General features: G+C 43.5%; 1 protein-coding gene across 3 annotated transcripts; it reads left to right on the top strand.

Moving 5' to 3' along the window:
• Window positions 1-728: 728 nt before the first annotated feature.
• LOC129830913 (serine/threonine-protein phosphatase 1 regulatory subunit 10-like) lies at window positions 729-14,510 on the top strand. 3 transcript variants are annotated; one of them, XM_055893743.1, is made up of 16 exons: window positions 729-1,232; window positions 5,413-5,521; window positions 5,700-5,786; window positions 5,980-6,167; window positions 6,404-6,487; window positions 6,603-6,743; window positions 7,004-7,112; window positions 7,412-7,536; window positions 8,105-8,226; window positions 8,370-8,688; window positions 9,015-9,261; window positions 9,376-9,451; window positions 9,689-9,925; window positions 10,151-10,280; window positions 11,706-12,077; window positions 12,309-14,510. In XM_055893743.1, exons 2-16 carry the CDS (start codon window positions 5,415-5,417, stop codon window positions 12,470-12,472), a joined length of 2,508 nt encoding a protein of 835 aa, XP_055749718.1. In that variant the 5' UTR covers window positions 729-1,232; window positions 5,413-5,414; the 3' UTR covers window positions 12,473-14,510. The 3 variants fall into 3 exon arrangements, with proteins under 3 accessions (XP_055749718.1, XP_055749716.1, XP_055749717.1); XM_055893741.1 differs by having other exon boundaries at window positions 8,370-8,709; XM_055893742.1 differs by having other exon boundaries at window positions 729-2,877; window positions 8,370-8,709.
• Window positions 14,511-15,055: the final 545 nt, after the last annotated feature.

The raw sequence follows: 15,055 nt of genomic DNA, 5'->3' as shown, positions 1-15,055 counted from the left end.
GCTCGGTCACTGTTTCGTGATGTATGTGTGCAGCAGACGTCCACGCTTTTGCTTATCTGACGTACTATAGACAATAATTGTCAAATACCAGATTCTGCCGAATATTCTGTGAAGTAAAGCGGATACACGGCATAAAATCCTTCCAATACTTGGTAAGGACGCTGCCATTTTGCCTTTCACAACTGAGGGTTGAAAGGTTACAGGTGAAAGGGCAATTAGCACATTTATTTTTGTGCATAGTCAAAGACTTAGAAATTTGGACTCCAATTCATTTATTTTATGAATTTTAGTTAATTATTCATTTAATAATTTTAAATTAAACAGCAAGGTGTTGATAGTGTCCGAGGGTGTGGCAGGCAGCATGCGCGAGTGCATCGCAGCCATTTTGTAAAAATATTACATTCGAATTTATACCCAAATGTGATATTGTAACTTAATACAAGCACCATATTTTGTGAGTTAGCACTGGTACTCATTACAATTTGTTTAGATAAGCAACAATAGACTTGGGATGTGAGGTAAATTGAAAAAGGAATGTACAAAACGTGCAGCGCCATCTTGCTATCCTTGAAGGCACATATAGAAAACACTGATGAAGGTCGTTCTACAACTGCGCGTCACCAAAACTCCATTTTGTTACCATGAAAAACCCAGAAAGTGCATGCGCGAAAACGCGTATGACGTCAAAAACGTCACAGGGTATAAAAACCAAGCCCCTCCCCTTCCAGTTTATTCCTGGATTTGTTCTGAGGTGAGTAACGTCGAAAGAAATACTGCTAGTTTTGGAACAAAAACGATTGCGCAATTATTTATTTTAATCATAATCCATCAAAGCTATTTTAAGATTAAGGTGTGTATGAACACACGAAGAAAACAAGTGAATCTATCTTAAATGTATTTTTCGTTTTGTTTGCTCTTTTTTTCCATTCAGGTATTTTGTCTGAAGAGTGGCTGTCGAGGACTTTGAACATTTATTCAAAAAAAACAAACATTTTTTTTCTTCAAGTAATGGACATTTGATTACTATTTTTGCCTCCAGTTTGTTCCAGAAGGAAAAGCTAGTTTTTAGCTGCCACAACCCCGCCCATAAACCAGTTTGTTCCAGCCATAGATTGTTAACGTTATAAAAACATGACGGTTAACGATATAAAACTGATGTAACAAGAGATCTGTTGCTGTAAAGCACAATATACAGTAGAAATATAGCTACCCGAGACGCTGAAGTATTTATAGTAAGTGTTTATTTTCAAAGCAATCTGAACCTAAATTCACGAAATTACTCATTGTTTAGTCGTAGATTTAGGATAATGTCAAATATGCTAGTTTGTCTCCGTACGTGGTCAGCTAGCTTTTTGCAATTCAAATGCAGCGAACGCTAACGATAGTTTATGAGCTCACACAGGAAAGTGCAGAGTGGAAACGCTCAGTTTCTTTGTGTGTGAGACTGATACAAATAAACTAACATGTTTTAAGTTAATCATAAGCAATCTACTCATAAAGATTGCCGTAGGAAATATTTTTTGCTTATGAATCTGGATGTTTTTTTGTCTACTAAATAGGGGAGAGATCCTTGGAATTGACACCAACCGCAATCTATACATAAAGATTGCTTAGATTGAAGATTACGGACTATACAGGAAAAATCATCCATTTGGTAGTTTGCGATACTTGACGGTGTATCGTCGATATAGTTAGAGCAGGAAATACATTCCCCAGGTGTACGCTATGTATACGGCAATCTGAGGATAAAGATTGCCTTATTGAAATGCGCAAGGGAGGGAAACGTCCATTCGAAATGTTACAAAAGGCAGACAGACCGGTGTTGTCGGAATTACATCAAAATGGCGGGCTTGTTGTCGTTTTGTCCTTCCAGAACATGCAGCAATAATGGCTACTGTTTTTATATGGAGCGACAGTCATGTGTTGGCTTCCCAGAATAGCGGAACGACTTTCTTCTCGCGGTTTCCTTATCGCATGTGTAGCCGTTACAGTTAGATACCTTCTCGTTGTTTTTTGTTAATTGTAAATGATTATCCGGCCGTGCAAATGTGATAGTATGCTAGCTGTTTTGTGGCCGGGTTAGCTGGCATACATTGTTCTTTATGTTCTCGAGGCTGGTGCAGCCACGAAGCAGTTAACAAAAGAGGGCAGGGCCTAGATATATTTTCGGTGTATCACGGGTTAGTTTTTCCCTTTTTAACGGCGAACTGCCCTAGTCTGAACTCGGTCATTGAGTGGGATCTTTATTCCAGTGGTATGGTAGGGCGTGCATTGCAATGACATGCCATTTGTCATAAAGGACTCCCGGTTGCGTGATATTTCATTATTTAACCATCATTAACATGGTGCGTTTGTAAGGCATATACAGTTTCAGTAATTTGATTATCTACATGCTTTCCCTCAATTATTTTCTATTTGTGACTAGTAATTTATTTTTGGAATATCTGCTTGGTGTAGGCTACAAACAGCAGTAACATTAGCCCCATAGGACAAAAGTGTTTTTTATTTTATATAATGATTGTTGACCAAGGTTAAAACTAATATTATATGTCAACCAAAAATTGCTTGCTATTGGCAGGGTTTTGAGCAAGTGTGACAAGTATTTGTTACATTGTAGCTAAATGATAACATGTGATACCCTTTTCAACTGCATTGCTATATATTTGAGTAAATACAGCAAAGCAATTGTGTGTGTGTATGAATATTAATTTACTTGACTTTCCCCCCCATTGAATTATTCTTTACTAGGCTGTCTTATCAATAACTTCATTCTATTGACTGTGTGTAACAGTTGTGACATTTTCAGGAGTTGTGTGTTATGTCCCGTGTTGTGGAGTTCTGAGACTATATAAAACTTCTACTACAACAGTTAAACGGGTAAGACCAAACTGATTTCCTCACATGACATTTCAAAATGAAATACTATCCAAGCAATACTTGGTTACAGTAATTCGAAGTATATGATAATGAACATAGTCATAACCATATTATAATGACTTAAAATATTAACATGATAAGGGTTCAGTTATGCACTGAACAATGAGAAAAATGCATGCAGAAGTCCCACCCCTACTGTTAGTATTATGATTTACGCATAGATTGGGTTTGAGCAAGGCTAAGCAAAAAATCTAATTATATTTTACTGCAATGGTTTAATAGGTTAGTGGAGATTTGACTTAGTTTTATACGTAAAGGTTCCAGCCGTAGTCGCTGGATCCTCAACTGAGGTCGGTCTACTAGTGTTCTCTTTTTATATGGCACAGTAATATGACGTCAGTATTTTCCGTTAACTATTGTTCTTGTTTTAATCACCCACTTGTACTTGAGCCAATCTCCTGCTCAGCTTAAGTATACATTTCAAATATATTCATAGCCAAATTAAATTACTTTCGTTTGGTGAATGACTTTTTAAAAAATATATATATTTTGTATAAATTCGCTTTGATACATGTATTCATTAATTAGGACTTTGAAATTTGTGGATTTCTTTTGTCTACATTTGCATGGAGGTGTAGTGCTTGTACATTTGATACAATTTGTAATTCCTTGTACTAAGCTATAGGTGGCAGTCAATGCTAAAACGTTCATCCACTGCTCCATGGGGGGAGATCATTGAACCAAGGGGATTGTCCTTGATAATGCTTCAGATTAAATATTCCCTTTATTTTAATGTTAATCATAGGCAATTAACATACTGGCTCCACAATGGTCCTATACACTTTGAGGGATGTATGTGTGAGGTCAACCACTTACAAAACCAATACTTACAATATCAATTCAAATGACTTCAATATTACTTTCAAAATAATTATTTATACTTACAAACACACACACAAATAGTTAAATATGTTCCTTAGATAACTGAAATTAATAGTACTATGCATTTGTCTTAGAATAGGCTTCTTCTGTGCTCTGTTCAACCAACTATTCCTTGGAGTTCCTGTGCTTCCTGAGACAACTGGTAATATGACTGCACCCTTCTCTATCAGTGAAGGAGCTGGTCAGTCATTCCAACTTCCAGTTCAGTGCACCGCAAGCCTGAAACTGAATACCTGTAGCCTTTCAGTTTGAGGGCCTTCCTTGTGTGTGTGCCTCAGTGTTTAGCTTCCAATATGTGTCTTATTAGTAGAGGGGAAAGCTACTCATGGTATTTTCCACACACACACAACGTAGACTGTAGCATCCTCCTCTGTTACCAGAACAGCATCAGTAAAGTATTCTGGCTTCTACAGCTCTCGTCACCGTTGACATTCAATAGGTTATTTTTCTGAGACTAGAACAGTACAAATGGCAGGTTGACAAGGCTGCTCCTCAGCCCAATGACTCATTTCCCCATCCACTGTATGTTTACTGGTTGTTTGCTCATATCCAAGCCTAATCACTCATCTGTTTTTAATTTGCACTTACCATGAACTTGTTTATGTTGTACATATTATGAAGGCAATCATGGGTGCAAGGTTTTGTTGAAACTTCTTTTGTAATGTTTTAATAATCTGAATAAAGCATAGCTACTTGAATGTATTGCGCCGCCCTTGGGGGAAGTCCACATGAACCTATTCTAAACTACAGCCCAACCTGTCATTTTCTCATCATGTGTTGTGTTGAACTGACTCCTTGCATATTTTCTCTCTCTGTTGAATTACTGACAAAGAAAATGAACTAGCAGCATGACCTATAAGCAGTATTTGTATTAGGCTCTACCCTGCTGTCTTAGGGGAATCCTCCTGGAGCTACTGTGAGAACAGGGACAGTAGGCTCTGTCAGGCATTACCTCTTCTCCCTCAGCTATGAGAAGAACCCCACAGAACAGGCCAATCCATCCCTCCGGTGAAAATCAAATGCAAATTATAATTTTTTAAAGATTGAGGCAACACGTCAGTTAGTCGTGGTGTTCACTGGTACATCATTTGGAATGCGAAGGCAGCAGCTTGGCTGAGGGGTTAGTTGGGCCTGTCACTGCCCCCCTTTTCCTTGTTTTAACAGATTTCAGTGTGGCTGAAGATCTAGCAATGTGGGTATTTTTGCCGTAGGCCTCAGCCCATTGTGATGTTGCTCTCGGCTTTGTAGCTTGAAGGAAACAGTACAAACTGCACTATGGATTTCAGCCTTGGTCGGTCGTGTGGTAGAGTGAAGTTTGGAGATGTCTTATGGTTTAGTACCTAAGTTGAATTGTCTGTAAGGCGTAACTTTTTGCAGGATTTAGAGATGGACGGATGGTGTCAGTTCCAAGGAGCCCTCCCAAAACAAAGTCAAAAAGTCTGACATGCCTGGATGCAGTTCAGTGCAAATATCACTTTAGCGGCACGTTGAAAGAGACTATAACAATACCTGTTTAGTAAGCGCCAGAGTTATACGATTTGATTTGACGATATCCTGTATGTTAAGTATGTTTGTCTCTTCCTCTCTGAGCAGAGATGGCGGTGGGCCCAGTGGACCCCAGAGAGGTCCTAAAGGGAGTAGAGAACCTGCTGGGGAAAGATGGAGAGCTCCGCAGCCTGGAGGGAGTCCCCAAAGTTTTCAGGTAATTAACATACTGCCATTTTTTTTACTTTTATGATGTGCTTTTGAACTTGTATAACATTTTCCCAGCTTTTACTGTTTAGTGTTTTTCATTCATTATTTTGAGTTGCCAGTGTAAACCATAATGGTAGCATTCTTTTGTTCTGACCGTTGGTTTTCTTGGGGTCTTTTCTCCACAGTCTCATGAAGGGCTCTCACAAGATGGTGAGCAGGTGTATGTACCTGAATATCCTACTGCAGACCAAGTCCCATGACATTCTCAACAGGTAAGCTCTACTCCCATTTTATGTCATTTATTGTTTAGTAACTTGTTTAGTAACTTCACTAGGGAGTTTTCTGCCACTGTGCTACTGCTTGTTCTTTGGGGGGTTGGGGGTCTAGGCCGGATTACTGTAAAGCGCTTTGTGAAAATGGGCCATTTAGATTCAATTTGATTGACTTTTCCATCCCTTCATCCAGATTTATCCGAGTGGGAGGCTACAAGCTGCTGAACGCATGGCTGACCTACTCCAAATCTAGCAACAACACCCCCCTGTTACAGCTCATCCTGCTGACGCTGCAAAAACTGCCCCTCACTGTAGACCACCTGAAACAGAACAACACTGCCAAACTGGTCAAGCAGCTCAGCAAGACTGGGGAGACTGAGGGTATGTTTTTAAACAACTTTCATTTCCCTTGCGGTCCACCCTCTTTAATACACTGAGCTGACTAAATAGACCTCTGTGAGGAAATAGTTTAGCATTTTATTTGTACTTTACTTTCTCACAAACCCAAATTCAAGATGATACAGTTCCTAGTGGTGGTATCTGTGCAGTAGATGTAAATTGTTTTATGACAGTGTCTGAGGTTGATGTGCAACTAATGTTGTCTCTCTGTCTCTCAGAGCTGAGGAAGCTGTCTGCTGGGCTGGTGGATGGCTGGATGGCTACTATCCGTTCCCAGAGTGTCTCCACCACCTCTCCTGCAGGTAACTACTACTGTCCTATCCCTCGTTCCCTCATTTTTACTTTCTTCCTCTCTTTAACTCTCCGCTCCCCTGTAATCTCTTAGTTTACATAACATCCTGTCTCTTTCTCTCTCAGATAAGAAGCGGAAGAAGGAGGAGGGGAAAGTGCCAGTCCGAGAGGTGAAGGCGGCTGATGGAGGGAAGGCAGCGGAGGAGGAGAGGAAGAGGGAGAAGCCCAAAGCTCACGCTCCCAGCCATGCTAAGATCCGCTCCATAGGTACACTACGCTCCCTTCACCGCCATCTTGTCAAACTACACGCTCACTCTGTCCACAGTTTATCACAAAAAAGTTTCATTTTCAAAATATGATTCTGTGTATAAGGTTGTCCTTCAATAGAAGACAGGCAACAGTAATATGCAAATGAAGAAGTAATTGTGTTTCTGGCTGTAGGGATGAAGCTCCTGCTGTTGCAGAAGTGCTGGATGTAGGACTATATAATATCCTGATCTGACCCTGTCCTGTTTGTTGTCTTCCAGGCCTGGAGATGGATGCTCCCACCCCTGTCCCAGTCAAGAAGCCCCCCGTGGCCCTCCAGCTGGGAGACAAGTACAACATCAAACCAGCCCAAGTCCTCAAGAGACCCAGGTAACCTACACTTCAGACAGTAATAACAGCTTTGTTCATATTGTGTATATTCATCGTCCTTCTGTGTTTTACCAGGCAATAACAGGATAAATATTGCCTAACCACAGCATAAAACACTGCTCAGTGCTTCCCCCTAGGTGGTTAATGAGAGTATTGACCAAACCTGTCTTTGGCAAAAGTATTTGCAATGAATATATTGGAACTATTACTCACTGAACCTCTCCCATGTATCTCTCTCTACCAGTTTGGGTCCTATGGAGTAACATTTAACATGTTTCTCTTGTCTTTCTCTCTACCAGTTTTGGTCCTCTGGACCCTCCCCCTGTGGAGAAGAAGTATAAACCCCTCAACACCACTCCTAACCACACCAAGGAGATCAAGGTGAAGATCATCCCGGCACAACGTAAGACCTCAACAGAAATCGGTATGTACTTTCTTTTTGACCCTTTCACTGCATGTACAGTAGTAGATTAGACCTAACCCCTCAACGTGGCGTAGATTAGACCTAACCCCTCAACGTGGCGTAGATTAGACCTAACCCCTCAACGTGGAGTAGATTAGACCTAACCCCTCAACATGGAGAATATATCAGGGTTGAGGTCAATTTCTTTTCAATTCAGGGAGTTAAGTGAAATTCCAAGTATCCTAAGTACTTGTCTATGAAAACTTTTTGGAATTTGTTTACTTTCTGAGTTGACTGGATTGAAATTGAATTGACCTCCTCAACCCTGGTAGATACCCACACACTGCTGTAAATGTTCCACTACTGGAAGGTCTTCAAGACTGAAACATTGCAGTAAACTAAGAGTATACAAACAGTTTCAGAGCATAAGCAAACATTTGTTTCTTTCACATGACATGTTTTGTACCCTACCCCTGAGAAAATAGCGTGATGTGTGTAGTACACACTTTGAAACCCATCTCCCCCTCTACGAAACCTGCAGTATTTTGACTGTTAGTGACATCACTAAGGTACCCTCCTCTCTCTGCAGCCCTTGAGGGTACAGGCTTCCTGGATGCCCTAAACTCCGCCCCTGTTTCTCTCATCAAGATCAAGAAGAAGAAAGGAAGGGAAGGGAGAGACCCCAAAGCTGTCTCTCCCACGTCAAACAAGGTAAACGCATAACTTCCTGATCAGACAGACAGCACAGTCTACTCTCTGCTATTCTGACTCTACACCTGAATCTATGGGAAGGCTGTGCAAATGGAATTGCGTATTCACCCATCTCTCTCTCTTTACATCCCTCCTCCTCTCAGCCGTGTCCATTCGAGGGTAAACCTCACTATCCGTCACCTCAGGGCGGCACCAAGCCCTCGTCCCCAGAGACACAGGTGGCCTCCACCACCCCTCCCCACGAGGTCCCAGTAGACCTGGAGCAACCCGGCACACCCGTGCCCGCCGACGACCCAGAGGCCATGGACACGGGCAGCGAGAAGCCCAGCGCCCTGGCTGAACCCCGTGGCGAAGAGGAGGGTCAGCTGACCAAGAAGGGCAAGAAGAAGAAGAGCGTGCGCTGGGCCGAGGAGGAGCAGCTCACACAGTACTTCTACTTCGACCTGGACGAGACCGAGAGAGGTGAGAGAACAAAAACTAACGGTAACTTCAATTCAATTTCTTCGGTCGGTGTTGTGTGTAATTGCACGTTAAACTGTGGTTGTATAGTCAAACTAGATAGCCAACAGCCCAATAAAGACATGCTCAACACTTTAAATTTAACAGAAAAGTCAAATGTAGTCTTTGTGTAGGGATGTGATTTCCCCCCCCCCCTGCTTTTCTGTAATTTATCTTCAACCCTCCTGCTTTTCTATCTTGTCGTGATCACATCCGTGTTGTGTGCCATGGCTAACCTTCTCATTCTCCACCTCTCTCCTTCCTCCTGTTCCTTCTATCCCCCTCTCCAGTCAACGTCAACAAGGTCAAGGACTTTGGCGAGGCGGCGAAGCGTGAGATGATGATGGACCGCCACACGTTTGAGATGGCAAGGCGCCTGTCCCACGACTCCATGGAGGAGCGCGTCCCCTGGAGCCCACCGAGGCCCCTGGCCCTCACCGGCCCCCTGGTCAACGCTGGTGCCAATAGCACAGAGAGACTCACACAGAGGGACCGCGAGACAGGCATTCTGCAGGAGATCTTCCTCACCAAGGAGAGGTACGGATTCACACACGCCTTAAAATGATATGGATCTCTATAGCCTAGTGGGTTACCAGGTGCTCAAAGTGCCTCACATTATATTGCGGAAACTCACCTGTCTCTTCTCCTCAGTGTTCCTGACAGCCCCCATGAACCAGAGCCTGAGGCCTACGAACCCATGCCACCACGCCTCATACCCCTGGACGAGGTGGGATATACCCTTTTCTGTCAATCACTTTGGTGCCGTTTGAAAGATGTGTTCAACTAAAATGAATGCACAACCAAACGTTTTGAACATAAAATAGGAAGCATTACACAAGTCTTATCAGTTTTGACTTTTACTCTAAGAGTTTTGTATCTGAAAAAGTCCTGTAATACATAAAGACAACGCTCAATGCTCCAAACATCCTCTGTGTCCAGTGAACTAACTCCCTCTCTTCTCCAGGACTCGACCATGATGGATGACAGCTACATGGAGCCCATGGACACGTTGTCCCAGCCTGGCTCTGGCGTGGGCCCCGGAGGGGTGGAGGGCTCCAAGCTGCCCCCCGTCCTCGCCAACCTCATGGGCAACCTGGGGGCCAACAACCTTTTGAGTAACCTAGGCAACATTGCCCAGGGCACGCCTGGTGCCCCCGCTAACCCCTCCGTTAACGTACAGGAGTTACTCACCTCCATCATGGTAAGCGATATAAAGCATGAACTAATCCTGTTTTTGTAACCCTGCCATTATGTAATCTCATTGAGAAACTTTATGATTGGATGATTTCAAGTATTAATGTGTTTACCGTAACTGTTTTAAAACAGAACTTCTGGAACTCTCGGAAAAGCCCTGTAACCAGTGTATCTGTGATGTTTATTTTAATCTGTCATGATTTGGCTTAACCTCTCCCTCCCTCTCCTGTAGGGAGCTAGTGGTGGACAGTCTACTGAGGACCTGATCAAGCAGCCAGATTTCTCTCAAAAGATCAAACAGCTGCTGGGCTCTCTACAGCAGACCCAGAACCAGGGCCCCCCCACCGGACCCCCGCCCGGAGGTACACACAAACCTTTACAACACACACATAAGCACACACGGACCCCCTACACAACACACTATCGATCATAGTCTGTTGCTGGAAAAAGGTATGTGTTATATTGTGAATAACGAGGTACCTGTCTAACAGAACACAGAGGGTGTTCTTTAATGGAAGCCTCTCCAACAAAATCCAGGTAGAATCAGGAATTCCCCAGGGCAGCTGTCTAGGCCCCTTTTTTCAATCTTTACTAACGACATGCCAATGGTTTTGAGTAAAGGCAGTGTGTCTGTATGCGGATGACTCAACACTACACCTCAGCTACTACAGCGACTGAAATGACTGCAACAACGAGCTGTAGTTAGTTTCTGAATGGGTGGCAAGGAATAAGTTAAAATATTTCTAACTAAAAGCAGTGTATTTGGGACAAATCATTTACTAAACAAATCATTTACTAAACCTCAACTAAATCTTGTAATGAATAATGTGGTAATTGAGCAAGTTGAGGAGACAACTGCTTGGAGTAACACTAGATTGTAAACTGTCATGGTCAAAACCATATTGATGCAGTAGTAGCTAAGATGGGGAGAAGTCTGTCTATAATAAAGCGCTGCTCTGCCTTCTTAACAACACTATCAACAAGGCAGGTCCTATAGGCCCTAGTTTTGTGTTCAGTCGTGTGGTCAGGTGCCACAAATAGGGACTTGCAATTGGCTCCGAACAGGGCAGCACGGCTGGCCCTTGGATGTACACAGAGAGCTAACATTAATAATATGCATGTAAATCTCTCGTGGCTCAAAGTGGAGGAGAGAATGACTTCATCACTACTTGTTTTTATAAGAAGTGTTGACCAGCTGAATGCACTGAGCTGTCTGTTTAAACTACTGACACACAGCTCAGTCACCCATTCATACCCCACAAGACATGTCACAAGAGGTCTCTTCACAGTCCAGAACAGACTACGGGAGGCCCACAGTACTACGTAGTCATGACTATATGAAACTCTATTCCACATCAAGTAACCCATGCCAGCAGTAAAATGAGATGTAAAAACCAGATAAAAAATACACCTTTTGTAACAGCAGGGACTGTGAAGCAACACAAACATAGGCACAGACACATGCATACAAACACACAATAACAAACGGACTATACACACACGTACACATTGATTTTGTGTTGTAGATATGCCTGAGGGTACACACTTAATACGTTGTGAAATCTGTTGTGAATGTACTGTAATGTATAACTGCCTTAATTTTCCTGGACCCCAGGAATAGTAGCTGCTGCCGTATAGGGATCCATAATAGGGATCCATAATAAATACACACCTTCCTCTCTCTAGTTCTAACACAAACCAAGTATTCTTACATTTCCTCCTACTCTTAACTGTATATCATGATATGCGTACTAGAATGGTTGTTAAGGTATGTCTTTCCTCCACAGTGAGCCAAGGCCTGTTGGGCCACGGTCCAGGCATGAACAACATGCCCAACATGGGCATGCCCATGAATGGAGTGGGGTACCCTCCTGCAGGCAAGCCCCTGGGCCCTGGAGGCCCCCACTACAACCATCCTCCGCCCCCACACAACCATGGACCCCCTGGCTTCAACGCCAACCCCCGCATGATGGGGCCCCCGCCACCCCAGGGCCACGGAGGAGACAACAGCAACTACTGGGGGGACGACTCGATGAGGGGGGGGCCACACCGGGGCGGAGGGGGCCACTTCCACCGAGGGGGCCGAGGGAGAGGAGGGGAACAGGTGGGCTTCAGAGGGAGAGGACGAGGGGGGCCTAGAGGAGGACACAACATGGGAGGTGAGTTGACTTAGAAAGGGAATGTTCCTTCTACAAATGTTATTTATTTTACACATATAGGGCCAGTCTGAAACACCACCCTGTTGCCCATGTAGGACTGCCCCACTGTAGTGCAATAAAAGTAAAGACGAAGTTGATTTCCATTTGCCATCTTCTAGCCTTGATGCAGTCAGTACAGACGTTTGCCTGGCTAGTTGTGTTCCAACTCTGTTCTTTTCTCTCTCCTCTCAGACATGTCCAAGAGGCCAGTGTGTCGCCACTTCATGATGAAAGGAAACTGCCGTTACGAGAGCAACTGTGCTTTCTACCACCCTGGCGTCAACGGTCCTCCCCTGCCCCCCAACCACCCCGCCCACAACCAGTACAATGACCACGGGCCCCAACACGGGCACTAGACCACCGACACACCTCGAACACTAAGACGTGACAATACCCTGATACTACCACTAGGTGGCAGAACTCTGAATTCATGAGCTGCTGATTTAGTTTCACCACTGGAACAGAGAGACAGACAGACCACCAGGCTAGAAAGACAGTCGAATGTGACTATCAATGTGAGAGACGGACAAGGCTGAGTCCTGCAGCCTTAACAGCTGCTCTGGTCTGGTAATCTCAATGTGATTTTTCTGCAGGTCTGTTGAAGAAGCAGTTCCACTACTGTTCTCCTACTGTGTGACTGGGACTTTGATATGAAGGCTCACCAGTAGCAGAGGAAGATACTGAATATACAGGGCAGAATCAGACATTTATCTACTACTTCCTCTCTCTCCACACCAACCCAATATGTCCCTCCAAGAAATTCTCGACTTCCTACGTCCATTTTTGTTTGCCCTGCTCGCTCAAACTCCCTTGATCAGGGACCGAGGACATTGCTTGTACACCAGAATACACAGACTCTCATGCCCTGGCTTTGTAAAAGTATAGGTACTGCTATAGCTGTGAGATGATCATTTAGTATGTTTGTATAAATGTTTTACTGTGATCATTTTTAACACGGTTGCTTCAGGTTGATGAAGATGTACAGTAACCAAACACTATGACCACTATGACTTATGGTTGCGTTCTGTCACTTTCCCATATAGCCTATCAGCCAGCCCTGTCTAATGCACTAGTCTCTACATCTTTGTCTACTACTTCAATCAGCACTGAGCTAAGAGGTCAGCCATGAAGATGGCAAATCAATAGAAACATCTCCAGGACCTCCCCAGTATTGAGTTGTACTTCTTGAAGCTAAATGACACTTCCATCATTCTGCTCTGTAGTTGTGTAGCGTCACTCCTGCCCTGGCTGTGCCTATTGGACCATGTTCCCCTGACAGACAGGATCTTTAGCTAACCGTCAGCTCCAGAATGAGTCTAAGCCCCGCCCTCCCTCCTGAATGACTGAATGTAGCGCTGTGGTCCCCTGAGTTTTCAAACTGTAGTCAGAAAGACATGGCCAAATTACAATGGTCAGTACACCATTTTAAAACCTATTTACGGCCAAGTGGCATGCAAGAAAGACATGCCACTTTTTCTACCGTAGGATTTCAACAGAAAAGAAGACAATGAATGTGAAGTCGACCAAATAATTGTAATATTGTTTGATGTTGTTTGCCAACTTCCCCATAGGCAAGAGCGTTATCAGTTTGGAAGCACTTTAAAGGAAAGTTGAGGGCCAAATCCAAGTTGTTTTCACCAGGCAGCCTGGCTGACAGGACAGGACCCACCACGCTGCTTCTTCTACTACTATCTAGCTCCTGCTCTAGAAAGGCCTGCCTCAAACCGTTCCCCTCAAGATCAAATGAATGAAACAGTATTAAGAGAAAGTTTAACTGAACCATCCATAGATGAATGCCTACGCACTGAACGAACAAACGTGTTGCGTTTTCTGATAGTGAGTACTAGTGGTCTGCCTATCACAGGAGAGGGAACAACAGGAAAAAGCGTTGCTTGGTTTGACTGAGCCTTTTACCTAGAAGAGTACATTATAGTGAATGAAGTTCTGGTCTAATGGAAGCCTCTGTGATTTTTATATTTCAACAACTGTATAACCTGTACCACCAGGAGTATATATCTCTTCCATGTGACAAAAAGGATGGTTGGATGCCATGTGGCAGACACACAGTCCCCTTTTATATAAGTGCTTCTTCACACACAGGCCTGTATTAGCTTGTATGGGCTTCAGTGTTCGGTCAGTGTTAAATGTCCAACAGGGTAAAACTAAGGAATCATTCTCTGGGTCAACTAATTCAAAGTGTTTTCTGTGAAAACCGTGGCCTTCGTGTCTCTTGTGGGACTATAATTATGTCAAATTTTGTTTTGGGTTGGATTTATTGCATTTTTATTTTGATATGATACTGATGAGTTGGATCTCTCCGATTAGGTCCACATTTTTGTTAAATTCTTGTATCCATTTATTTTGTACATGTATTAATAAATGTCCTTAAATGAATGTATCTGCGTTGTCTCTGTGCTGCTGTACTGTTTGTTCCTACTTGGCTACGTGCCAAACTTTTAATAACCGTTTAATCAAGAATCTGCAATTAACAAATCTACCACTGGCTTGGTTTTGTTCTCGCCCTATGTTTTTTTTTTTATTCAACTTTCTAACCCCGGACAGTTTCTGGGCGTGGTTCTACAGGGCCTTCACCAGCAGAAAAAGCTAAGTAGTGAAATTAACGCAATGCCATCTAATTACAGTCGCTGTACTCATAATATGCAGGAAAACTCTCGCCTTATGGGTGAGGGTAAACCGAGTTGCAAGCCCAATTTCAGACGCAATCGTTAGGAAAGGATGTCCCCCCCCCCCCCCCTGACAGCCGGACAATTTTCTCAAGGCTTCTGGAGGGAAAAAATGCTGTCGGCTTGCTCAACCGGTGTCACTCATTCTGCAGACAAACTTTCAACTGGTTCTCCCCATTTAAGCTACGAGTTCAGCAGTCGAGCCTTCTCATGTCTCCTACGGGGTCTGAGCTGCCAAACCTCCCACCATTAGCT

Source organism: Salvelinus fontinalis, chromosome 32 (assembly GCF_029448725.1).
Source record: "Salvelinus fontinalis isolate EN_2023a chromosome 32, ASM2944872v1, whole genome shotgun sequence".
In the NCBI taxonomy this organism is placed as follows: Eukaryota; Metazoa; Chordata; class Actinopteri; order Salmoniformes; family Salmonidae; genus Salvelinus; species Salvelinus fontinalis.
Note: the sequence above shows the minus strand (reverse complement) of the source record. Positions and strands in the feature narration are given on the sequence as shown.

Bases quoted from the DNA above. Each gene is read 5' to 3' on its own strand.
- LOC129830913 (XM_055893741.1), top strand. From the start codon at position 5,415: ATGGCGGTGGGCCCAGTGGACCCCAGAGAGGTCCTAAAGGGAGTAGAG. The intron at 5,522-5,699 runs GTAATTAACATA...TTTTCTCCACAG, and splicing joins GGAGTCCCCAAAGTTTTCAG to TCTCATGAAGGGCTCTCACA. The intron at 6,744-7,003 runs GTACACTACGCT...GTTGTCTTCCAG, and splicing joins TGCTAAGATCCGCTCCATAG to GCCTGGAGATGGATGCTCCC.